The sequence below is a fragment of the Jaculus jaculus genome, chromosome 5 (genome assembly GCF_020740685.1).
Source record: "Jaculus jaculus isolate mJacJac1 chromosome 5, mJacJac1.mat.Y.cur, whole genome shotgun sequence".
Lineage (NCBI taxonomy): Eukaryota > Metazoa > Chordata > Mammalia > Rodentia > Dipodidae > Jaculus > Jaculus jaculus.
This window is the reverse complement of record NC_059106.1, coordinates 117,390,731-117,416,375: the sequence shown is the minus strand read 5'-3', so window position 1 is coordinate 117,416,375 and position 25,645 is coordinate 117,390,731. Positions and strand designations below refer to the sequence as shown.

The window sequence follows — 25,645 nt, the reverse complement described above, 5'->3', positions numbered from 1 at the left end:
AATAAATCCCTTCCTCCCATAAATTTCTTCTCATTGGATGTTTGTCCCAGCAGCATGAAGCTGAATACAACACCATAAATCCAAATGCACCAAGTGGTATATGCATCTGGAGTTCATTTGCAATGACAGAAGGCCCTTAAGTGCCCATATTCATTTTCAGTCAGTCAGTCAGTCAGTCAGTCTCTTTCTCTTTCTCCTCCTCCCCCCCCTCCCTCCCTCCCTCCCTCCCTCCCCCCCCCTCTCTGTCAAATAAGTATATTTTTTTAAAAAGAATCACAGCAACACCATTCCTATCTAACTAACTAACTCTGTGACCTTCAAAAGCCCACCAATCCTCTTTGCACCTGTAATTTTTTACCCGGAAAAATGAGAAGCATACATTAGAATAGTGGCTCATTACATTTTTATAAGACTTGGATCTTTTGAGAAACCTATAAGGACAATGGATCTTCTCTACCAAAAATCCCATGCAAAGTCATGAAAAGTAGTAAGTTTGCAAGTTTCATAAGGTCATGAAAGTACTTTACTGAGTATAATGGTTATATGATATTAAAACATCTATGAAACAATTTCTGACTTTTAATGGTAATAAGATAATTCACTCAAGATAATCTATCCATGTTTAATAATAAAGAAAATACAGTTTCCAAACAGAAATGAAAACAATTTCTAGATATCTGAACTACTAAAGTTCAAGGTCTTTTTAACTCTTCAGACTCATTTACTTCAGGTAGGGATGGAGTTGCTTCAGTGTAGCCTTTCTTGACAAGCCAACCCTGATGGGTCTGCTACATGTCTTAAGAGGTTGTACTCTGGAAATGCCATGTGAAAAACAGCTGCCTGAAATCAGAGAACAATAAAAGCTACATGAAGGAGCAAAGTCTAATCATAAAACTAACAACATTTGCTGGACATTTAATGAGCAGTTTAAATGAATGCACTGGAACCTTAAATGCATTATTGTATTTAATCCTATAATCAGTTTTAGAACATGAAATATAGGCATAGGAGAGTGGTTTGTCAAATATACAATGATAATTTAATAAAATCAGCATTGCAATAAGGTGGTATGACTGTAGAATAGAAAAAAAAACCTAAAGATTTAAAGCCAATGTGGCATTATGTTTTAAACACATTTTTCAATTCTAACCATTTTGTTAATTGTTGTAGGCTTCTTTTCTATGTGGATTTCTAATAGAAATTACTGTTTAAACTTTAACTCAGGTGTATTTCATCTGTAATACAATTCCTTTCTTTCAGGGAAGAAGACACTACCTATTCACTTTTGATCTCCCAAGGATGCCATTTAAAGCTAATTTATAATAAGAAAAAAAGAAAGGGCTATGTCTGAGGCAAGAATGAAGATACTGCACACAGCTTCCTACCAATGATGAAAAGCTAGAAAATATTAGAAAAACAATATGCCACTGAAGATATTTGGTAATTATATTTTTACCTATAATCTAATTTTGATATAATTCTGTTTGATAAATTTTTGCATATAACTTTATCTAGTTTCTTAATTGCAATTCTCTTCCTGCCCACACTCATTTGTACCAAATATTAAGAAGAATATCAGACATATTCTATTTTGTGCTGATTGAAAGCCTCTTGAGAAATGATTATAGACAATTGTTTGATTTTTATAATTTTTTCTTTGATAGTAAGTAAAAATATAATTATCATAGTCAAAACCTATGTCACATACTTAAATAATAGTAAACTATTTAAATATTTGAAATAAAATATTTATATAAAGAGGCTCATCAAAGCAAAAAGTGAAAAGTAAAAAGCATAATTGAGAGTGACATCCCAAAAATGAAATTCAACTTGGAAATTCTTTTTTGTGTGTTTGGCTAATTAATGTTGCATGTTATATATTCCACATTGACAACACCTCATATCACAATTGTCATACCTCAATGCAATTATTTAAGCAAAGTTCTGCAAGGTGCATTTTGAAAGGTGTACTATTTTTTTTTAATTTTTATTTGTTTATTTGAGAGCGACAGACACAGAGAGAAAGACAGGTATAGGGAGAGAGAGAGAATGGGCACGCCAGGGCTTCCAGCCTCTGCAAACGAACTCCAGACGCGTGCGCCCCCTTGTGCATCTGGCTAACGTGGGACCTGGGGAACCGAGCCTCGAACCGGGGTCCTTAGGCTTCACAGGCAAGCGCTTAACCGCTAAGCCATCTCTCCAGCCCGAGAGGTGTACTATTTTGTTATAATCTAATGTTTAGCTAGTTTATTTTAATGGAATTATACCAGTAAATTATCAGTACTTACTAAAGTAGAAAAATTTTGTATTTATTTTCTATCAACTAATGTATATTTTGTCATGATAGAGGTATAAAAATATGGAAACTGCCGGGTGTGGTGGTGCATGTCTTTAATCCCAGCACTTGGGAGGCAGAGGTAGGAGGATCACTATGAGTTTGAGGCCACCCTGAGACTACATAGGGAATTCCAGGCCAGCCTAAGCTAGAGTGAGACCCTACCTTGAAAAACAACAACAACAACACAAAAAAAAATTTAAAAATACAAAATAAAATAGGCAAAAAAATATTATAACCATATTCAACGATACGATAGAAAGCAACCAAGGATCTTACCTCCCTTCATTAAACAATTATATATTTCTTCCTTGCACTCATCAATGCAAAAAGCACGTCTTTTAGGTAGTTTCTTAAAATCTGAAAATAAAATTGAAGCATTAAAGCAAAAACTAATTTTATGTACAAATGTTAACACTATTAATTTGTTATGTTTTCAAAAACACTTCCTTCAATTGTTTGCTACTATTTAAAAATGAATGAAGTAGTACTCCCCACAGTGCCTTTTAAAACTTAACCACCAGTTTCCTTCAACTTCAGTGATTTATTAGCATTTGAATAGAACTTTGTGGGAAAATAGTATATATTAGCAAAGAAGTGCTCTTCTAAGTTTTTAAAAATACAATTATATATTTGTCCTGATTTTTTAAAGCAGTAACATTTTATCTTAAGAAAAACTTTAAAATGAATTGCATACCTTCCTTGGAAGTAGCATGGAGTAATTCCTCCTCCGGTCCTGCTGGATAACAGTACTCATTGGTAGCTTCCTGTTCTCCATTATTGGGTACTGCTTTCCACTTAAACAAGCTTTGATGCTTTTTATGCATATTAGAACCTGCTTTCATGTCACAAGACAAAGAAGATATATATATTGTGTTAGTTTCAGCCACTTTCAGATCTTTTTGGCTTGCTACTTTTGCCTTTTCACTATCATTACTTGCTCCCAAGTAATTTTCTTTCCTGTTGTATATTGCCACACTGCTTAGCATTTCATTTTCCTTACTAATTTCGTGAAACATACGGAGCTCTTCAAGTACTAAATCAAACTTACTCTTCATCTGGAAATCTTTTGCTATTGTCAAAGCTTCTGTTGATAAACACTCAGCAGTTAAGTCTTGAAAACGTTCATTGTTCTCTTCACTTGAATCACTTTCAAATTGACAATTAACATACAATATAGAGTCATTCTTTGGATAAAAATACTTTGAATTAGCTAATTCACACTCGTGCAAAATACTCTTATCCTCATTTCCGTCAGCTCCATTATTTTTATTAGCAGGTTGAGTTTCTTCAACACTGGCTTTCTTACTCAGTAATGAAATTGACTGAACAGAATATGTGCCATCCATTGAAGGAAAACTATCCTTCTCTTCTTTTTCCATCTTGTTATCCTTACGAAGTTGACAACTATTTGTTAAACCTTGTGCTTTGGCTTTTACATCTTTCTCCCAAATAAAGTCATATGTTTTCTCTTCTATTTCACTTGATAAGCTCTCACAACTTGACTCCTGAGTTACAGTCATGGCTTTCATTTGTTCATGTGTTGTGTTTTGACTTGAAGACATCACCCATTTCTTAACACTGAAGACATCTTCAAATACAAACTTAAAATTGAAGTGACTGGTCTTATTCTTTTGTTTTCTTTTGGTACATGAATCATGATCATTCATGTTTATTTCATTAATATGCCTATGACTGTTCTGTGTAAACTCGGGACCAGACTTTACATGTGTATTAACAATATTAAAACTATAGGGAGACCAATTTTCCACATCCACAAATTGTTCAGGATGACTTGAATTCTCATAACTAGATTCTCTTGTCAAAGTACTTTCTTCTATATTATCAAAATCCATTAAAATAGGAAAAAATTTATATGTTTCAAAAATTTCAAAACTTTTATTTTTAGTTGTTACACTGAAGGAATTGATGTTTTGTTTCTTAGACTTGTCAAGTGCTTGTCCAGTATTTAATAGCTTTCTCTTCCTTGAGTTAGGTTTTAGATTATTTTCAAATAGTCTTGAAAAAGTTAAAATACTTTTTAGACATACAGTATGACTTTCCATTAAAATATTTTCTAGATAATTTTGGACTATCCATTTGAAAATGGAACTCTCTTGTAATTCACAGTCATTTTCAGTTCTTAAAAAACAACTGAAGTTCTTGAGCAAAATAATTATATAAACATTCACAACTGTATGTAAATATTCTAACACGCTAGTTTGTAAATATTTGCCACTCTTTATATTGACATTCATATTCCTGGTTATTAAATTTTGAACACCAATTTGCTTTTCACATTTTAACTTCTTAAACCAGGTTAAAACACTGCTATCTTTTTTATTTCCTAAAATACTTCTAAGGAAATAATAAATTTCTGTAATAAGACTTTGAAAATGTTTTCTTAAATGAAAGTATCTCAACTGTAGCATATTGTCATTTTGTCCCTTATCATTTAACTGAACTATTATTAAATTTTGGAGGTTACTCAAAGTTCCTATCATCTGAAGTTTCGATTGCTGTTTATGCATACTTATGCTTGTTCTTTGATAATCTTCCTTGTTTAAATGGTCTCCTCCTTGTAGTTGTACCAAATTCAAATTTTCTGTGAGTTTTTTCATATTTTCACAATTAGTCTTAACATTTTCCATAATCCAACAATCTTTCCTCTTTCTTTGCAAGATTGGGTGAACGTTATTGTCCCAGTTTTGAGATTTTCCCAACCTAGTAGGTATGTAACTGTATGAGTTCATTTCTGCCTCTTCCCAATTGTCATTTTCTATGGTTAAAATGAAATTCTTTTTAAAGTCTCTGACATTATATTTGATACCATTGTGGTGATAGTAGTTTATACTGATCAAGCCTCTTTTTGCCTCAAAATTATTTTGGTTGTTGAGTGGCTGATTACTTTCATAAGAGTCAGAAAAATCATTTTCTACAACTACAATTTTTTTATCATCCTGTAACTTTCGCTTCTTAGCATCAGGTCTATTTTGGGACCAGTAAATGTTTGTGAAATCCCTAACATATGCCACAAATTTGTCATTCCTTTTCTTTGCTATTTCCTTTAAATAGACAAAGGACACGTTGCTATTTAAATCTTCTGGAAAGTGAGGGATGGTTATTGTGATGCTATCTCTAAAATAGCTGGGTTTGGAGGTTTCCAAGTTCCGCGGGTTTTCAAACTTTGACACTTTTAGCACAGACGGTGAAACGCTCTTTTCTTTCTCACTTGACGGCATAACACGGTCGGCTTTGCTCGCGCCGTTGACCCCGTGAGGGGCCGCCTGCCCCTCTTCACAGCAGAGAGCGGCCCCCAGGGACACGGCCGGGGCCAGTCCGTCGCGCGCTCGCCGCTCTTCAGAACGTTCCGGAGCCCTGGAGCAGCCTGCCCGTTCAGGGGGCCGAGGCTGCCCGCAGCTACGCGTCTGGCCTCGGGGAGGAGCGCTGGGGTCGGCCCAGGCTGGGCTGCCCGTGCTCGGGGCAGGGGGCTGAGGGAGCGCCACGTCCTCCGGGACGAGGGACGGCGCGCCGGGGACCAGCATGTCTACCTGAGGCGGCCACCGCCCCGCCGCGCCCACGCCTCCAGGCTCGTCCAAGCGAGGCCGCTTGCTCCGGGGCGGCGGGGAGTCTGCGTGGGCGGGAGACCCTCCTGACGGAAGACGTCCTGCAGGGGCCGCGGACTGCGGCGAGGGGCGCCTCAACGCCATAGCGGCCCACGAGCGGATCTGTCCGAGGTCCTGGCCGAGCTCCAAGCCCTTTATAGGGTGCGTGAGCGCTCGGCCCCGCCCCCGCCCCCGCCCCGCCAGGCCCCGCCCCGCCCGAAGCCCCGCCCCCACCTGGCCTGTGCCTGGCCGTTAGCGTCTATTTTTGGAGCCTTTTCTCACGTCCGCAACTGTGTGCGTGTTCTAACGGTCTCGCGCCCTCTGTGCCGCAGAACGCAAGGGAAAGGGCAGAACGTGTCGCCCGTCGAAACTGCTGTTTTCAACATTCTAAACGTCTGCGTCCCAGGGGAGGGTTTCTCCTCAGGTAACCTCGTGTGTATGTCTCACCAGACCTAACCGCCCTGCGACTGCAAAGAAATTTCAAAATTGTCCCGGGGTCCACTGAGATCTCAGCCCACTTAAAAAACAAAACAGTACGTTGCAGAGAAGGCACTTGTACCTAAAGAGCTGGAGATTGGAGGGAAAAGTGTGTGGTAGTACCTGGAAGGTATTCTCCACTAACATTGAAAATAAATTTTCTACCTACTGTAAGGTTTTCTTCCGAAATATTGTACATACAATTGCTTAGAAATAAATATTATGTTTGAATCCCTCCATTTTGTATAAGTGTAAATAATCCAGTTATGGTTCATACTTAAGCATGGATTTTTAAATACTTCTTCGTTTGTCCTTTGAGAATCATTCATGACTTACACTCAATGTGAACTTCTGTAAAGAAGAAAATCATCTTTAGAATGTATACTTTATATACATTTATTAAGAAACATGTAGTCACCATATATACTCAAGTTGAATTCTGAAATCAGGATGCCTGATGAACATTATTGTCATGCTCAGAAAATTTTAGGAAAATAAAACATACTTTGAAACAACCTTCAAGAGGATAGAGACTTTTAAATCACTCAAAAATAATCTTAGAGGTTCTTTAAAGGTGTGTTTTATTTTCTTAAATTGCAATGAGCATGACAATAACATTCAATAGGCATCCTCACTTCAGAATTCACTGTGTCTTATGACTAGTACTAGTTTCAGTAATAAGATATTCATCAACCTCATATCTTAAATATATTATTCCAGTTCCAGGCATTTGACATTACTTTAATATATAAATTCCTTCAGAGAAATGTTTACTTAACTTGTAGAAAGCCTTTTAGCCTAAGCATTTAACACTATAAGAACATGACAGTGGTTTAGATTATATACATCAGTGAGTTTTCAAGGTGCTATTTGTACATCTTATGTCTTTCTATCCCAGGCTTTCCACAAATACACATTCTGTTCTAACACAATCTCTTCTATACTTGTGATCAGCCCATAGGGTCTGGCTTACATAGCTAAGGAAGATACAATGGGTGCACTATCCTAATATCAGGAGCAGTGATTTTTATGTAAATACCATTGCTTTATGATTTCTAAGTTGATATGTAACTTGGTGTGTATTTCTTCATCTTTTTTGTTTGCCCAAGAACACACTTTTTTCTAAACGTTCTTTCACACCATCATTTAACTACATGTTGTTTAAAGACTAGAGTACAAATAAAATATAAATGTGTTAAGACATGATTCAGAAATTGAAAACTATATCCAAGGCACTACCGGGTGTGCAGAAATGTATAGTATTTTTGTCTCACTATTTCCACCCTGCAGAAGTATAAAACAATCAAGAATGCCCCATCTACCCCCCAAAAAAGGATGCCTATTTTTGTTTTATCTATTTAAACATTACATTAATGACCACAGCCACTTCAAATTGTGCCTTTTGAAGCTTCTACTTGCATAGTTTTCCTTTAGTTGTTTAGGTTCTACCTTGAAAATTGACTGGCTTTAGTTAAAAATACAAAAACTTGCATCTTCAACTCATCCCATTCAACATATAAATGAGTCTTGTTTAATTTTCACTCATACTTCAAAGTTCACTTCAAATGTCACACTTCTCTGTGTCACTTTACCTGCCAGTCCTTTGAAAGCACTTGCCTCCTTTAATAATAGTAAACAGACATAAGTACAGCACCTGTTTAATTCATCTTATGTTGGCATCTTATTATAGCTTAGACCTGAAAAAGTAAAAGAACGATTGAGTTTATGAAATAAGCTCCATAGTGAAGCTTTGCCACCAGTGCCTACTAGAGTTGCTGAGAGTTCATTCCATGTTGGGATGCCTAGTGTCAGTGCTCCCAACGTGGTATGCCAAACCCTCATAATGAAGTCCTCCTACCTTATTCTGCTTTGTCTTTTAACCATTTACACCAGAATGTTTATTTTCTTATCTTTAATTCCATGCACCTTTTCCTGGTAAATTCCTGTTGTATCCTAAATGATCCCACCCAAAATCACCTGTACTGTTCCAAGCATCTCCACCTCTTTCATGTTGTACTAAACCCCTCTGCAAGGGTAACCTGCATCCTCAGTAGTGTTTCTATAGTACTTTATTTTCTAACTGGACAACTTCACACCTTCTTTATCATATATATGCCCTCTACACTATGTGAATCAAGATAAAGATTGATTCTTCTTTTATTTGAAAGAGAGAGAGAGAAAGCAAATTGGCACACCAGGACCTCAGCCACTATAACCAAACTCCAGATGCTTGCACCATCTAGTGGGAATATGCAACTTTGTGCATATGGCTAATGTGGGATCTGAAGAGTAGAACATGGGTCCTTACACTTTGCAGGCAGGTGCCTTAACTGCCAAGCCATCTCTCCAGCCCAAGATTGATTCAATTTATATAGCCTCTGGACCTCCATCAAGTCCCTCAATGAGAACATAAAATGGCACTCCTGTCAATATACCTTCTAATTCAAATGGATTTTGTGATGCCTTAAAAGCACCTTATATTCTCCCTTTTATTTTACTTGGGTTTTCTTTTTCAAGGCAGATATTTGCTTTTAGTGATGATATCAAAACATGATTAACATGAAAACTATGCTGAGCCATTAAAAGTCGCAAATTATCTTTAAATATTAGTGGCCTGGAGGCTTGGGAAATTAGCTCAAATGTGTTTGCAAACCCTGCTGGCCTAAGGTCAATTCCTCAGGCACATGCATAAAGCCCACATAAATAGCATTTGTTTGTAGCAGCAAGAGCCCCCTGGCATGTCCATTCACATACACACATGCATGAAAATAATTAATAATTTAAATATGTATACTAGCATCATTTAAATTTCATAATTAGACCATATATGTGACAGGTCAATTTTTTCTTTTGTACTTATTTTTTATGTGTGTGTATGGGTGTGTGTATATGTGTGTGCATGTTCATATTTGTACAGGAGCACAAGTGTGTGTGAGTGTACTGCACATTTGTGTTAATGCATGTTGAAGTATCTTCCTCTATTGCTCACCTCCATGTTTTTTGAGACAGGGTCTCTCACTGATCCTAGAGTTCACTGATTCATCCAGACTTGCTACCCAGTTTCTGTTTGTGCAGTGCTAAGATTACAGACATATGCCATTACTCCAGCATTTTACTTGAGTGGCAGGGATTTGAATTCAGGTCCTCATGCTGGCCTTGTAACCTCTTTACCCACTGAGCCAGCTCCCCAGATCCCTTGTACTACTTTTACTAAATCGTTCAAGTGGCCAACAAATATGCTAAACCTAAAACTTTGCTTCAGACTGAAAAGTTAAAATATATTTGAAACACAATAAAAAATATTTCAGTCAAACAAAAAAGTTAGAGAGGGAAATATTACTAAAAACATTTAAAATACATATGGCTCTTAATAACACAAGTAGCTGTTTTATATACATCAATGAAAAGCACTGATAGGAAATAAAATTAAAAATCTTCACATGCAATTGGCCTTTCAGGAAAGCAATAATAGAAACTTATAAATATTTTTCTAAATGAAACAATAGATATGCAAATGATTTAAACCATAAACTGCCTCCTCATGCTGTTTTACTAGATCCATTATTGTCAACCCAATTTCTTAAATTAGAAATTCTTAGTGTTATTCTAACCTTTTCTCTTTTTTACTATAGTTCTCCAACATCCACGCCCTCTTTATAAATTCATTAAACATTATTTATTCTATACCAAACATGGCCCTGAAAACAATCTTTTTATAATAGTTCAGCTTTATTTCAAGATCTCATTATTCTTTTCTGAGAATCCTGTAACAAAATAATCTTAATTTTACTAGTTTCTCCTCAACTGTTCAACATTGATACAAGAATATTCTTCTTAATAATATTTGAATCATTTTGTTATTTCCTTAGTATAGAATTTCTTTGGAATCTTTGATGATTACAGACTAAAATGCAATTCTAATTTGGCATATATAAGGTTTCTCCATGATTGGGCTCCAACCTGAATTTTTACTTTCCATGTCTCCTCACACAGTACACCTCGCTCCCCTGCAGTATTCCATCCCTTCAGTATGTAAGGTCATTCCTTGAAATATAAGGTATTCCAAGCCAGGCATGGTAGCACACGCCTTTAATCCCAGCACTCAGGAGGCAGAGGTAGGAGGATTGCCATGAGTTCAAGGCCACCCTGAGACTCCATAGTGAATTCCAGGTCAGCCTGGGCTTGAGACCCTACCTCGACAAACCCCCTCCAGCAAAAAAAGAAAAGAAATACAAGGTAGGTATTCCTTGAACAGATTAGGGCTCTGCATAATTTCAATCTTGGGTAGGAAGTAGATTGTTTGCTTAAAATAATGGCAGATTTTATTCAGCCTTCTGCAATGATTCCAAAGTTTACAATTGTCTTGTATCTTTAGACACCTACTGTTCTCACTGATATCCATCCTTTTTTACCTCTAAATCTTACCTAATTAATTATAGTTTCTACATGCTTAGCTAGTTAAAAATAACCTTTTCCTGAGCCCAAGGTATTGAAAAGCCAAGTAAGAACATTTAGCTATTAATAGATTACAGTATCAATTTAAAACTGTCACTGAAATAAAAGCAAACACAAATTTTATTAAAATTCTGGAAATTATGATAAATATCCCTTTAAAAAATAATTATGACCCTTTTTGATGAATTTATCTGCCTGATGTTGGAGGCCTGCCCCCCCTCCTCTCTCCTGCTCCTTCTCTCTCAAATAAATATAATAATAAATAAATGTTTGAAATGAAAGAATATTTATCTCTTTTAAACATCAAATTTATGCTTATTTAGATAGCTTTCTCCTTTTGTACAGTTTTGTGAACTTTTTTCTGAGATTTGTCACTTTGTTTTGATTAGTTGTACAATAAGCATTTAGACCGACAATACAAGTTCATATAATAATCATTCACTTTGTATTTTAAGAAATTACATAAATTTACATGAAACAAAAATATATTTAACAGGAAAACTATACTGAACCTATTTTTGATTCTTAAAATAGCAAGGAATAGTAGCTAAGTGAGTAAAGTCTGGAATCAAACTGAGTTTGAGTCTATGGTTTACTTTTAATTTTTCTGGATATATAGTGCTATAAAATTATTAAGCTTTTTATTAATTCCTATAAGTGGAAATTATAAACTCCCCACAAATGGTTGTGTGACTTAAAGGAAATAAACAATATAACACACTGAGAAGTTTTGGGTGCCTAAATCAGTGTTCATTAAAATGGTTTTCCTTGTGTTGTTTTCCATTTTGTCCGCTGTGATAGTTATTCTCAAACTCACATTATGCAGAGATGGTTCAGGGAGAGTCAGATGAGTACATTGCCAGCATCTCTTCCCAACCAGGCATTTGAGTGACTTCTGTAGGCAAGTTACAGTGGGCCCTGATGGAAGTATTGACATTACTCATATGAGCAAATGTTAAAGATCAGATAGTTTCTTTCTTTTCTTCTAGGAATTCAGTTGTTAAACAGTTGCCAGCACTACACCAAATTCCATCTTACAGAATTTCAGCTACATTTTTATATAAATCAAGTTTCACATCAGGCTTCAGCTGTAGAAAGCCAAGCACTTTGTCATAGTCTATCTGGCTACTATCAAAGATCTGTGATCCAAATGACTGTTTTAATGTCAGGGCATAGGTGAAAGTTTATTTAAAAAAGAATAGCTCATTAGTTTGTTTGTATCTCATGTTGATGGATTTTATTTTTCCCTGGTTTTAGTTGCCTTCTGTAAAAGAGAAAATATATTCTCCAGTGGAGAGTGAGAGCTACGTAGGTTAAAGGGGAATAAGCATAATTAATTAAGAGATATTGTGATGGGGGTAGCCTCTCTTTTAGCCAAAGACTAGTTGGGGCTTCTTACTGGAGTCCATGACCCTCATCTCCATAGAATACTGGCTTGGTTCCCAGTACCAGCCCTGAGTTACTTTCCATTGTGGGTCTCTTATCCAATCATAGCGGTATTGGTTACCTGCCTAGGCTGAGTACCACTATTGCACAGGTGTGTACATCTTGTCTGCCTGGTTGATTTTGTATAGCACAATTCCCTGCTTATTCACAACATTGGTGGGTATCCAGCATTATGAGGGCTAGCCCTCAGGGAGCTGGCTTTCTCCCAGATTCCAGAATGATCTCTCAATACTCTTCTGTGTCTTTCAGCAACTCATGGTATCTTCGGCAATGGGGTCTTGCCTCTTACCTAATGCTTCTCCTTGTTTGGGGGAATGCATAGGTCTTTCAAACCAACAATCTCCCTGTGGGGTTTAACACATTTTTTGGCATTAGGAGTTGTTACACTCTCCTGGGCCCTTTTGACCAATCTCCTCACACTGCTATTTGGGATTATATATTTTAGTCTGCTATGCAAGAGAAAGGTTTCTATGGCACCAATTTATGTTGGCTTTAGTTTTGAGTATATCTACCCTCACCTACCCTTTCCCCTCTCCCCAAACCCTTCCCTCCTTATTATCTGTTCCTCAAGTTGCCTGTCAGGTATGCCTGCCACACAGGCTGTTCCAGGTTAGGAACCATTTGGGAGAGACAACATGTGTGCTTGTCTTTCTCTGTGTGAGTTTTAGTATTTTTTTTCTAAGTTCCTCCATTTTCCTACAAGTTTCATTATTTCATTTGTTATTAGTGCTGTAATAAAAACTGTTTATGCTTTTATTATGTTTCCAACTATTTATATGTACCACATCTTCATTAACCATTCAGCTGTTGATGGGCATCTGGGCTGAGTCCAAATCCTAGTAGCAGCTACAAACATGGCTGAGAAAATAGATTTATGGCAAAGAGTAGAGTTTTAGGGTATATGCCAAGAAGTGGTATTGCTGGGTAAAATGGTAGTTCTATTTTCAGCTTTTTGAGGAGTCCCTATGCTGATTTTCATACTGGTTGTACAGAAATCTGCTATAATACTTAAGAAATTTTACATTGGTTAGTTGTCTGTATATTATCTGTTACAGTACATCATTAGATCTTGGAGTGTTAGAATGGTCAATTTATCTACCTTTATATTTCCAGTATTTAGTATGATCCAGTATTTAGTATGAGACCTTCAACACAATAAATAACATTATTTGACTTGTTCATTTAAGTGTTCATACATGTGCATAATGTATTTTGATATTTCTTTCCTGTTACTTTCTCTTGTCACCTGTCCCCTCCCCTTCCATTGACTCCCTTTTTAACCAGTTGACTCCCTTTTCAACTAGTCCCCATTCTATTTTGATATATTTGGCTTTTGGCATTTTTTTTTTTAATTTTTTGCCTTCTTCCACCATCCAGAACAAAATGTTGATGATATCAATATTGTACAGGTCTTTTACAGGTAACAATAGTTGTGATGATGTCATAAATACAATGGTCACTTCATTTCTGAAGACAGTGTTCCATAGCATTTTCCTCTATTGTCTGACTTTCATTCTTTCTGCCCTCTCTTTTGCAATGTTCCCCTGAGTCTTAAAGGGACTGATAGAGATGTTTCATTTAGTGCTGAACATATAGCAGTCACTCATTCTCAGTACTTTGATCAGTTTTGTGTCTACTCAGTGGTCACACCCACCCCCCAAAAAAGAACTTTTTCTGTCTAAAGGTAAAAGCAGCATTAATCTAAATTAAGTAAATTAGTAAGTCTAGTCAACCAATCACACAACTCATGTAGCTTTGCTATTGTTATTAGTTTTATTTAACTTTATAAATGAACAATAATATGGTCATTTTGAAACAAAGCAATTTTATCCTAGAGAAATATTCATATATCGGACATTCAGAAAGTTCTTAGGGCATGAATATCAACAATATGTTAAAGAAGCCATACAATTTAATCTGCTATTTTATCTCATTTTCCAACCAAATTACAATTACTGTTTTCAAGATCCTAATACTACTATAATTTACACAATAGGAACTCAGTATGGTCTAAAGTCAATAAATGCTTATAAAACACATAATTCACTATAATTCTAAAACTTTTCTGAAAAAAGAGTTTACTTTAAAAAATATGGATGATTGGAAAGGTGTTAATTAATTTTAATTTCAAACTATTGTTAATTTTATTACAATATTGTTGATTTTAAAAATCTGTCAAAAATCCTAGTAAATCTTGTATTTTTTTCTTCTGGCATTTTCCTGCCTACATTATTTTGTTTTTTATTCATTCCCTTCCCCAATGGCATTACCCTATCCTCTCTACTTTTGCTTGGTCCCTTACCTCCCCAAATATTCCCCCCTTCTGCTTCCATGTCACATGAATATCTTTCTTTGTTCCTCCCTACTAGCCCCCTAAGATTTCTTCTTCCCTCTCATGCTTCTTTCTACTTGTAACACAAACACACATACACACATACACTTACACACACACACACACACACACACACTTAAATCTAGAAGCTGTATGAGAGAAAACTTGTAGTATTTGTTCTCCTGATAATTTTTCATTGTACCTTAATTTCATTTTTATTTTCAAGTGGATAAAATTGCACTGTGTATATGTGCCACAGTTTCTTTATCCACTCATCTGTTGATTTCCTGGGATATATTAACCAGAATCTATATTAGTTTTAGTATTGGTTCTATGATCAATGTACCTGGTGTACACAGCTTCACATTGTTGGGATGAACATCTAAACTAGACAATTTATAGGAGGAAGGGTTTTATTTCAACTTTGCAGATCCAAGGGGAAGTACCATATATGACAGAAGAAGCTGCTTCCATAAAACCAAGCAGAGAGAAAACTTCAGCAAACAAAACACCAGCACCAGCACCAGCACACACACACATCAAAATGCAGCAGCAGGGAGCCAGGCAGAGCTCTAATCTCTCTGCATACCTTTGAGATAGAAATTAGATCTGTCCCCAAACACATTTTAGGCCTGAATCCCAGGATTCACTCCCCAGTGACACCTCCTCCAGCCAGGAGGCAGTAGACCCAAGTTACAAGCTTTAATAAAACACCTGAGTCTATGGGTACATTCAAACTACCACAGTACCTAATCTGCAATGTGGCAGTTTGAATGGATGGCCCCCAACATATTTAGGAGTTTATTAAAGATTGTGATTTAGATCTGCAGCCTACTGGATGGAAGAGGTATCAGTGTGGGCAGACTCTAAGGTCCAGCCCTAAAGCAGATCTAAATTCCAACCTAAGATATGCAAAGTACCTGAGTTTTGCCTGGGTTCCCGAAGTGTGCTTGCTTTTCTCTCTGCTTGGATCTGTGAAGGTGGTGGTGGGGGGTGGGGAGGGCAACTTCAGCTATTATGGAACTTCCTCAAGATCTGTAAACTTCAAACAATTTCCCTGCCTCCCATAACCTGTGTCTGGTTTGGAGGTTCATCCCTGCAACCTGAGGCTGTCTACTACAATAGACAACAGGAAAAGTCTCTAAAAAAATTATTTTAAATGAGCTCAAAACTCAAATCATGAATTTAATTCAGTTTTAAATTGGAAGCAACTGGCTTCATGTCATCTTATATAAATATTAATATTATTAACTTACTATCCATTATAGCATTAAATGTTCATAAATGTTTGCTAGGTTAGGATAGCTGTGATTTTTCTTTTTTGGATGTACTGAGTTTGTTGATATGCCATATTAAGTGAAAAATATTTGTTATTATTAGTTTTCTGAGACCACACAAAAGATTATTTATTGCCGATTACCACAAAAATGGAACAGCAATAGTTGATGTATTTTTCATCAAAATATAAAATCATAGCATAAAAATACTCAAAAGTACAGCAAAGGGAACTGAGAGGGAATCCAGTACCTTCCCAGCTATCACTCATAATGCTGTGAGAGCTGCTGGAGGGTAATAGCCACCAAACAGAGTAAATAAGCAGGAGATTCCACCAGGTACAAAATCAACCAGCCTGGCAAGAAGCACACACTTGTGCAATACTGGCACCCAGCTGATGTGGGTAATCAGCTGCTCACAGACTGGACATGAGACATGCTCAATGGAGGAGATCTCATATCTGGCTCTGGGAGCCACGCCAAATCCCCTAGGACAGAAAACCAGTTCCAGAGAGATGCCCTCCCCCCACCACCAGAAACTGACAGATACTGCTTGGTCCCCACAATCAATACAAATAACCCCATCCAGAATAACCTTCAGCAGAATTGGGGCTGGGGAGAAGGAATATAAGATTTTTATATCAAAAAAAATTTTTTAAGTGCAGCAAAAGAAAAATGCGAACCACATTGTGAACTACAGCTGAGAATTTGGTAGATGGGTGAATTTAAACTTGCATTGAATATGAATGGGTTAAGAGATATATTTTTGAAATGGTGATCTCATATCCTATATTTTTAAAAAGACCCCAGATGGGTAAGAATATCCTGAGGCATGGTCCCCCTGCTACCTCACAGGGTCTGACTGATGCCTTCATAGCCCCACAGTGAATACCATAATCCCACTGAGGAGGGCACCCAGGGTATAGGGAGCTGGGACAAGGGGATAAAAGAGTATATCCTGGGGCAAGAGACCTGGCTTAGCAGTTAAGACATTTGCCTGCAAAGCCTAAGAACTGAGGTTCGGTTCCCCAGAATCTACGTAATGTATATTCCTCAGATGCACACAGTGGTGCATACATCTGGAGTTTGCAGTTGCTAAAGGCCTTGGTATGCCCATTCTCTCTCTCCCCCACCCTCTTTCTCTCTCCTTGCAAATAATATAATAATAAAATACTTTTGTCTTTTTTATATTTTAAGTAACTTGAATAAAAGTAGACTCTTCTATGCTTCCGAGTTTTGAGGTAATAAATGTACATTTTTAAAATTCATTAATAGATATGTAATTTGCTATTTAAGCTCAAAATTTTCTATGAGATTAAATTATTGTTTGCCAATAAAATGTCCAAAAGCCATTTTCTTTGTGCTTTTAATGTATTTTTGTATCTTAACCACAGAAAACAAAGTAAACCAAATATGTTTGTTTTCTCCTCATGGAGTATAGGTAAAGTAATTCACCCTTTTCCTAATTTTAATCTACTACTGCATGCTTGGAACACAAGAAAGAACCTATTTGAAACTAGAGAGACATTTTGTAGCATCAATATGAATACTAAAAATTAGGATTACATTACTGAATCATATCTATATCTATCTCTGCAATATTGTAGGCACATAACCATTAGAAAACATTATCATGCAGCCTAAGAAATTATTAAAATGAAGGTAGTTATATTTTGAGGGTCAAATAACAGAGGATTATGAAATCATTTAAAAGGTATAAACACATGGTATTTTCTTATAGTTTTACAATCATAATTATGCCTAATTTCCACAAAAAAGAATATACAATAAAAATTAAACAGTTAATGAATTATTGTAAATGCTTTGGATGTGGGTTCTGCATATGATAGAAATTCAACTTTCATGACAGTGATTTAACCAAGATGAAAACATTTGTACAAAGAGTATAAAGTTTCTTTAAGATCAGAGTTGGGAACTTTAATACAACCAAATCAAGCATTTTATTGTTATAGCAATGCCATATTCATTTCATTTTTCAAATGAAAAGCAAAGTAAGCTTTTGAATAATAATCAATAAATGGATTGTCATATACTATTTTATGTTTAAGTAGAGTATCATAATTTTAAAGATTTTTTATATATATTTGGTTAATCTTCACAACAGCCTGTGAGTTTTCTGATATGTTCTAAGAAGAGAAACTTTTTTTTCTGACGAAAGATAATCTCAGTTGAATTCAAAGGATTCCAAGACCTCTTAAAGGCCAATACAAGTAAACAAGAATTTCCAAGACCATTGGCAAAATAAGGGTAAACCATGTTTAGCAATCTACCAGTACCACAGTGTGGTAAAGCATAGCTCACTAAAAGACATGGCAAGAAATGAATCTGTAGAGGTTTGAAAGAGCCAGAAAATGACTTTGTATGCTGTGATACAAGTTTAATGGTGTGATAGTTAAGGTATTGTCAACTTGATCTGTTTAGTAATGCACAGGTTGCTTCTAGGAAGGCTCAACTAAAGGAAGAAGTCTCCCCTAGGGTGAGCCCTTCCCCCAGAGTGGATGGCCCTGCTCAGAGGCAAACGATACAAGGAAGCTCTGGGTAAAAAGAGTTCCTTCCTTCCTCCTTTCCACTTGATTGCTGGAGCTGCTTGCTACCTTCCAGCGTGGATCGAAGACCAGTGCAGACTGAAGACCAGCATCAACTGAAGACCCGCGTGGATCAAAACCCAGCAGCTCCTCCAGAAGCCTCCAGGCTTTCTGGCACCACCTGCAGTGCCGAGTTGGAACAGCTGAGGCTTCTGGACACCAGGTTTGGTGATTCTCCGGCCTGCAACTGCTACTGGACTACTGTAAGCTTGTCCAATAAATCCCCTTTTTAAATAATTCATTCTAGCAGTTCTGTTCCTCTAGAGAACCCTGACTAATACAAATGGGATTTTTGTTTTGTTTCATTTTGGTTAGGTTTGGTTCTGACTTGATTAACAGGAAAAACTTCTTAATGGTTTTACTTATGAACATGATACAATTTTGTGCCTGTAAAAATTATGAGAATGTGAGCTGGAGAGATGGCTTAATGGTTAAGGCACTTGCCTGCAAAACCTAAGGACTTAGGTTCAATTATCCAGTACCCACATAAAGCCAGATGCACAAGGTGGTACATGCACCTGGAGTTTATTTGCAGTGGCTAGAGATTTGGATTTGTGGGTCAGCTAGAAGATGGAATTCTGCGGCGAACCCCCTGACCAGCAGGAGAAGAACGACCAGCAAACGAAGATCCTTCTTGATCACACTTTATTGGAGAGCCTCTTGGTTAACAGGAAAGCTGATGGCGAGGGGCGAGGGGTGCAGGAGTGTAGCTGCTTTTATAGGGCAGAATACTATGGGGCGCCTGCTGATTGGCTGCCATAGGCTCACCCACCCAAACAGGAGCCACAGGATAGGCTCAGGACAAGGTGCTGCCCAAATAAGGAATTGTTTACCTCAAGGCTGGCAGGAAGCTAGCGCCATTTTGTAATGGCGTCTGCATTGGCTCCCTACAGATCCCCCTTTTTTATTAACTTATGGCATAGCTCAGAAAAATAGCCATCTTCCCGATCAGGTCCGCACCTCATGATGTGTTGACCGATCAAGGGAAGAAGTTCAACCTCCCCTTCCTCAGTGCAATGGGACAGATCCCCTGAGAGTGCAAAGGCGGCGGTCAAACGAAAGCTACCAGATCCCTGCCCATCCTCGTGCAATGGGTACTCTGAGACCCTGAGGGTGCAAGGGCCAGGGGAGCTATTTGCCTTTTAAAGCTGACAGCCAAATTTGGGGGGAGGAACCACTTTCCAAGGCAGCGAGCGCTTGAGGTTGTCTCTCTTGGTCTGGGTTCGCAGGCGGCAAATCAACCAGAGGCAAAGTACGCATCCTCCCAGGCAGCACACTAGGAACATTCCCACTCCTACCCCTTCCTTAAAATGACAGATAGCAGGAAGCATTGGTGTAATTACTAAAAGAGAAGTTACTAAGAACGAACAGAAACAGTGGATGAACACATGCCGGCGCAGGGGCAAAGGAAGTATTCCTCCCACAGCCATGTCCAATGTCATTAACACCCTCTTCCACTTGATTCTCCGTATGGAGGGTCCCGGACACATTATTGCAAGCTACAAGTCCTCCTTGTAACAGTACAAAGGGTGTAAAGTCCGTGCAGCTGCCATTTTTCCCACACAAAATCCACTTTGAAAATGGAGTTGTAAAGAAGCGAGGGAAGACCGTGGCAGAATGGAGCACCGGCATAGGTTTGGGAAAGGTTGACAGAATACCCCAACGTGGCTCTCCTTCAATGGATTCCAGGCACAGGAGGAAGATTATCCACAAGACCTTCATCATCTCCGCCCTGATGGACATCACTGTCTCCTGGACCCTCCTCCAGAGATCGCTTGACTGTCCTCACCAGCCAGGCTGGAACCCAATGAGGGGAATCCTGTTCCTGTGGAAAAACACAAACAGCTCCCCTGGATCTTATTACAACAAGATCCGGTCCTTTCCATTTATTATCTAAGACATCCTTCCACATCACCATCTCACTGGATGATTGAATCACATGTTGACTGTGCCTGTCAGCTGCAGATTTATTATTATTATCCAAGATTAAAAAATTAAGGGTAAAAAGGGCTAAAGACACTCTTTTCTTGGGAGTTGCATTTTCCGCTATACCCCCTTTTTGTTTAAATAAAAGAGCTTTTAGACTTTTATTTGCTCTTTCTACTATACCTTGACCTTGTGGGTTGTAAGGAAGGCCAGTGGTATGAGCAACCTGCATTTGGGCACAGAGGCTTGAAAGCCACCAGATGAGTATGCTGGGCCATTATCAGTTTTTAGGCGGTGTGGCTTTCCCCAAGCAGCCCAGGCCTCTAGGCAGTGAGTTTTGACATGAGAGACCTTCTCACCTGCCAATGATGAGGCAAAAATAATACCTGAGCATGTGTCCACTGAGACATGTAGGTATTTTACTTTCCCAAACTTTGGAAGATGTGTTACATCCATTTGCCAAAGGTCTCCAGGACGTAGGCCCCGAGGGTTAACGCCCACATGTGGGGAGGGTAGAAAGGTGACACAAGACTGACAAGATTTTACAATGTCTCGTGCTTCATTTCTAGAAATAGAAAATTTTTTTCTCAAGGTGTTTGTAGGAACATGATATAGTCTATGGAATTCAGTAGCTGAAGCTTTTGTATCTTCCAGAGAAATCATGGTGAGCCTAGTGGCCCGGTCCACGAGATCATTAGCCTGTGATAAGGGGCCAGGCAGTAGTGAATGCGCCCGAATATGAGTTACATAAAAAGGGCAAGTTCGTTGCAAAATTAAAGACTGAAGTTGTAAAAGAATATTAGACACTAGACTAGTAGAGCGAACCGAAGTGGCAATCTCTAGGCCATCAACCGCATTAGCTACATATAGGGAATCCGTGAACAAGTTAAAAGAAGTAGAGAATGTCCGAAAGACCTCCAAAACAATTAGGCATTCAACAATTTGAGGGGAATCAGGTCTAAACATTCTTACAACAGGCTCCGAGCCCTGTACCAAGTAGGCCCCATGACCAGACTTTGAACCATCAGTAAAGATGGCAGGGGCTGATGTAATAGGCTCTTGAACAGTGATTTTAGGAAAATACACCAAATTATTTTTAACAAAAGACAAAATAGGGCTCTTTGGATAATGATTATCTATGACATTTGGGAAAGCGCACATGAGAATGCTCCAATCATCCACAGTGCCAGACAAAACTTCTACCTGTTCCTTAGTATAGGGGATGATGAGTTTGTCAGGCAGCTTTGCAAAGTGTAATAAACAATACTTAAGCCCCAAACAAGCCTGTCGGGCTACCAGCTGTGGAAAATATTGGAGTGCGGGCTCCCAAGGAGTTTTTTTCCTTTTTTTTTTCTTTCTCTTGAAGCCATAATAGAAGCCCCTCCTAGCGGAGGCCAGCCACGACCAGGTTTTTGTTTTAATGAAGCGGCATGTGTCCCCAGGGGAGTTATGGGGTGGGGGTGCGGAAGGCTCTATCGACTGTAAAGGACCACACCCTTGGCCTTTAGGCCCCTTTGTTAGCAGAGGGCGCCTAGGCGGGGACCTATATTGTTCCCTTTTATAACAGGCGGTGGCCTCCTTTAGTCCTTCCTCTTCCCCTTTAAATAATTTTTCTTCTTCCTCCTCTGTAGAATTGGAGTTAGCCTCCTCATCTGTGTTAAGTACATTTAAATGTGTAAGCTCCTTAATGGGAGGATAGAGCCTGTTAAAGGCTCCTTTTTCCCCCTCAGGGGGGGGGGGCAATTATAGATTTCACCTGTTTCTCTGAGCTCATCTTGTAAACCTTTTTCTTTGTTTAATCCCTTCTTTTTTATTTTTTTTCTTTTTCTAGGCCTAGTTTTTGACTCCCCCTTTGAATCTGACTCAGAAAGGCTATCCTGATGTCTTGCGAGAATTTCTCGTCCCCTTCTAATAAGTTCCATGTGGTTTTCTTGAGAATTGCCCATGTTGCGCTCACAGCAAACGATAAGGACAATAAACCACACAGGAATGAAAATAAGAAGGATCAGGTAGGGATCTAAGTGAAAAAACATTATGACTGGGGAGGACTTACCGACGTCTTCCTTACCGACGTCTTCCTCTCCGTGTGTCAAGTTCTGGATCCTCTTCGGCCCCTCGCCTGGTGACCACAAAGCACCCGGCGTCCCGGGGTTTCGGCACCACTTTGCGGCGAACCCCCTGACCAGCAGGAGAAGAACGACCAGCAAACGAAGATCCTTCTTGATCACACTTTATTGGAGAGCCTCTTGGTTAACAGGAAAGCTGATGGCGAGGGGCGAGGGGTGCAGGAGTGTAGCTGCTTTTATAGGGCAGAATACTATGGGGCGCCTGCTGATTGGCTGCCATAGGCTCACCCACCCAAACAGGAGCCACGGGATAGGCTCAGGACAAGGTGCTGCCCAAATAAGGAATTGTTTACCTCAAGGCTGGCAGGAAGCTAGCGCCATTTTGTAATGGCGTCTGCATTGGCTCCCTACAGAATTCTTTAGTTTTTCTAATGATTTGATAAAGAATGAAAAAGATGACCATACTGAAGATGGCATCTGTCTAGGGATTGGGTCGGGAGTGGTGCCACCAAAGTGCTTGCGAGAAGAATGATCTATAGGAATGAAAGATCTATAGGAATGAAAGGATTACAACAGAATTATTTGGAGATGTTGAGTTTGAAGAATCTGTAAGAAATTTCTGTAAAGATGCCCTTTTAGGTAGTTATATATTAGAAACTAACAAGAATAAGAAAAATATCAGGACTTAAGAATTTTGGTGGTCATTTTTCCTCATCTTGAATATTCTCTCCTTAGGAATAGCAAAATCAACCTTAAGAACACTAAAATTAAGTGAATCTTCTGTTTCTTGCTTCTTATGATGTAGTCAATGAAAATGCAACAATTCTGGGAAAGGTCAGCTTATATCTGGGCATATTTATTTTCCTTAAAAAAATGAATGTTTTATGGTAGAAAGGCAAGTAGCAGTCTCTGACACATGGTAGAAAATTCCAAAATTATAACTTATTTTTTAAAAGTTTTTTCAATAGGAAATGGGAGGCTATCGAAAAGAATAATATGATCCCAACATCGCAAACATTATCTTATTTAAGTATAGTTTAAGAGTAATACTATATGAGGTAGAATCATTGTATTAAGTAAAATGAGATAAGGATGAAATTGAGGCTGATTGAAGAAGTCGTTTTGAGATATTAGCAATACTTACTGTTCCTCAAGCACCTCTTATCTGAAAAATTGGTTAAAATAGTACATATTTCATAAGCAAATAGTATTAGTATGAATCATAATCTTGACTATAAAGTGCTCAGCATACTAACTGCCTGGCCCAAAGTAAGTGATTAAAAGATATTCAGTGAAGTAATAATGAATGAGATCAAAATGAACTCAAACTGTACTTCTACTTACACATATACAATATCATCCTATTAAGTTCCCCCTCCTTTCCTTTATATGCCCTTTCTAGTTTACTGGCCTCTGCTACTGAGTTTCATGCTTACTCACATACTGAAATATCTTTATCACATCTTCCAAGGCTCAGGATCTGTACCAGTCAGGGTTCTCTAGAGGAACAGAACAGATAGAATGGATTGTATTAAAAGGGAATTTATTGGATTAGTTTACAACAGTCCAACAACAGCAGATTACAGGCCTGAGAGTCAAGGAACCTGGTAGCTGCTCAGTCCACAAGGCTGGATGCCTCAGCATCCCAATCCAGCACTGAAGGCTTGGAGGTGTCCTGGAGAGACACTGCTCTTCAGTCCATGCTGGTATTCAGTCCACACAGGAAAGCAGCAAGCAGCACCAGCAGCCAGTTGGGAGGGTAGAAGAATGCCTTTCTTCCCAGAGCTTCTTTTGATAAAGCCTTCCTTCTGGGGGAAGGATTCCTCCTTTAGTTAATCCTTCCTGGAAGCAACATCACAGACCCACTTATGAGGAATGTCTGTGGATTCCTAAACAGATCAAGTTGACATAAATTTAACCATCACAGGGTCCATTGCAGAAGAGGTGGCAAAAAGCATGTAAGAGCCAAAGGAAGCATAGGGCTCCTTACCAGTGCTCATCCAGACACAAAATGGCCTGGATATCCATGACCTCACAGTGCCTGACACTACCTACACAGGACCATCATTAGAGCTAGAGGAAAAGACCATGACATCAAAATAATAGGGAGGTTAGCTGGGCATGGTGGCACACACCTTTAATCCTAGCACTCAAGAGGCAGAGGTAGGAGGATAGCTGTGAGTTCATAGCCATCCTGAGACTACATAGTGAACTCCAGGTCATTTTGGGCTAGAGTGAGACCCTACCTGGGGTGGGGTGGGGGCATGAATGACTGATTGAGAGGGGGTGGGGTTATTATGGAGAGTGGAGTTTCAAAGTGGGGGAAGGGAGGGAATTACTATGGGTTATTGTCCACAATTATGGAAGTTGTCAATAAAAAAGCAATTATTAAAAAATTCAGAGCCGGGCATGGTGGCGCACGCCTTTAATCCCAGCACTCGGGAGGCAGAGGTAGGAGGATCTCCAAGAGTTCAAGGCCACCCTGAGACTACATAGTGAATTCCAGGTCAGCCTGAACCAGAATGAGACCCTACCTCAAAAAAAAAAAAAAATTCAAACTATCCATTACTGTATTACTAATTTCTGTCAGTATGCTAGAATACCTGTGATAATTAACTTATATAGAAAAAAAGGTTCATTTTAGGTCATAGTGTTGGAAGTCCCCATCCAAGATCATGTTTTAGGTCTCTGAGTAGAGTGACAGATGGCAATAGTGCATAAAATGTGTCAGAGTTTACTGCTCACCTCCTGACCAAAAAACAGAATAAGAGGAATCAGATGAGTCTCTCAGCCCCTTAGGAAATATACCTCCAATGACTTAAGGTCCTCCCACAGATTTTTCACCCTACAGGTCCAAACACGAGCATCTATTAGCTGGGGACCAAGCCTATAACATATGAACATTTTGGGAGCATTCAATATCAAAAGTATAGCTACTACCAAACACCATTTTAGCTACTCAAGAAAACAGTAGTATTTTTAAAATCAAGGGCTGAGGAGATGGCTCAGTATCTAAAGCTCTTCCTCAAGCTGAGGAGATGGCTCAGTATCTAAAGCTCTTCCTCAAGTGTCAATACCTGAGCTTGTGTCCCCGGAACTCACATAAAAAGCCAACTGCTGTGA

General features: G+C 38.5%; 1 protein-coding gene across 1 annotated transcript; it reads right to left on the bottom strand.

Moving 5' to 3' along the window:
- Window positions 1-708: 708 nt before the first annotated feature.
- On the bottom strand, window positions 709-6,045 carry Rad51ap2 (RAD51 associated protein 2). Its single transcript, XM_004663730.2, has 3 exons — window positions 3,033-6,045; window positions 2,615-2,695; window positions 709-840 (listed from the first exon to the last, which is right to left on the bottom strand). Exons 1-3 carry the CDS (start codon window positions 6,043-6,045, stop codon window positions 722-724), a joined length of 3,213 nt encoding a protein of 1,070 aa, XP_004663787.2. The 3' UTR covers window positions 709-721.
- Window positions 6,046-25,645: the final 19,600 nt, after the last annotated feature.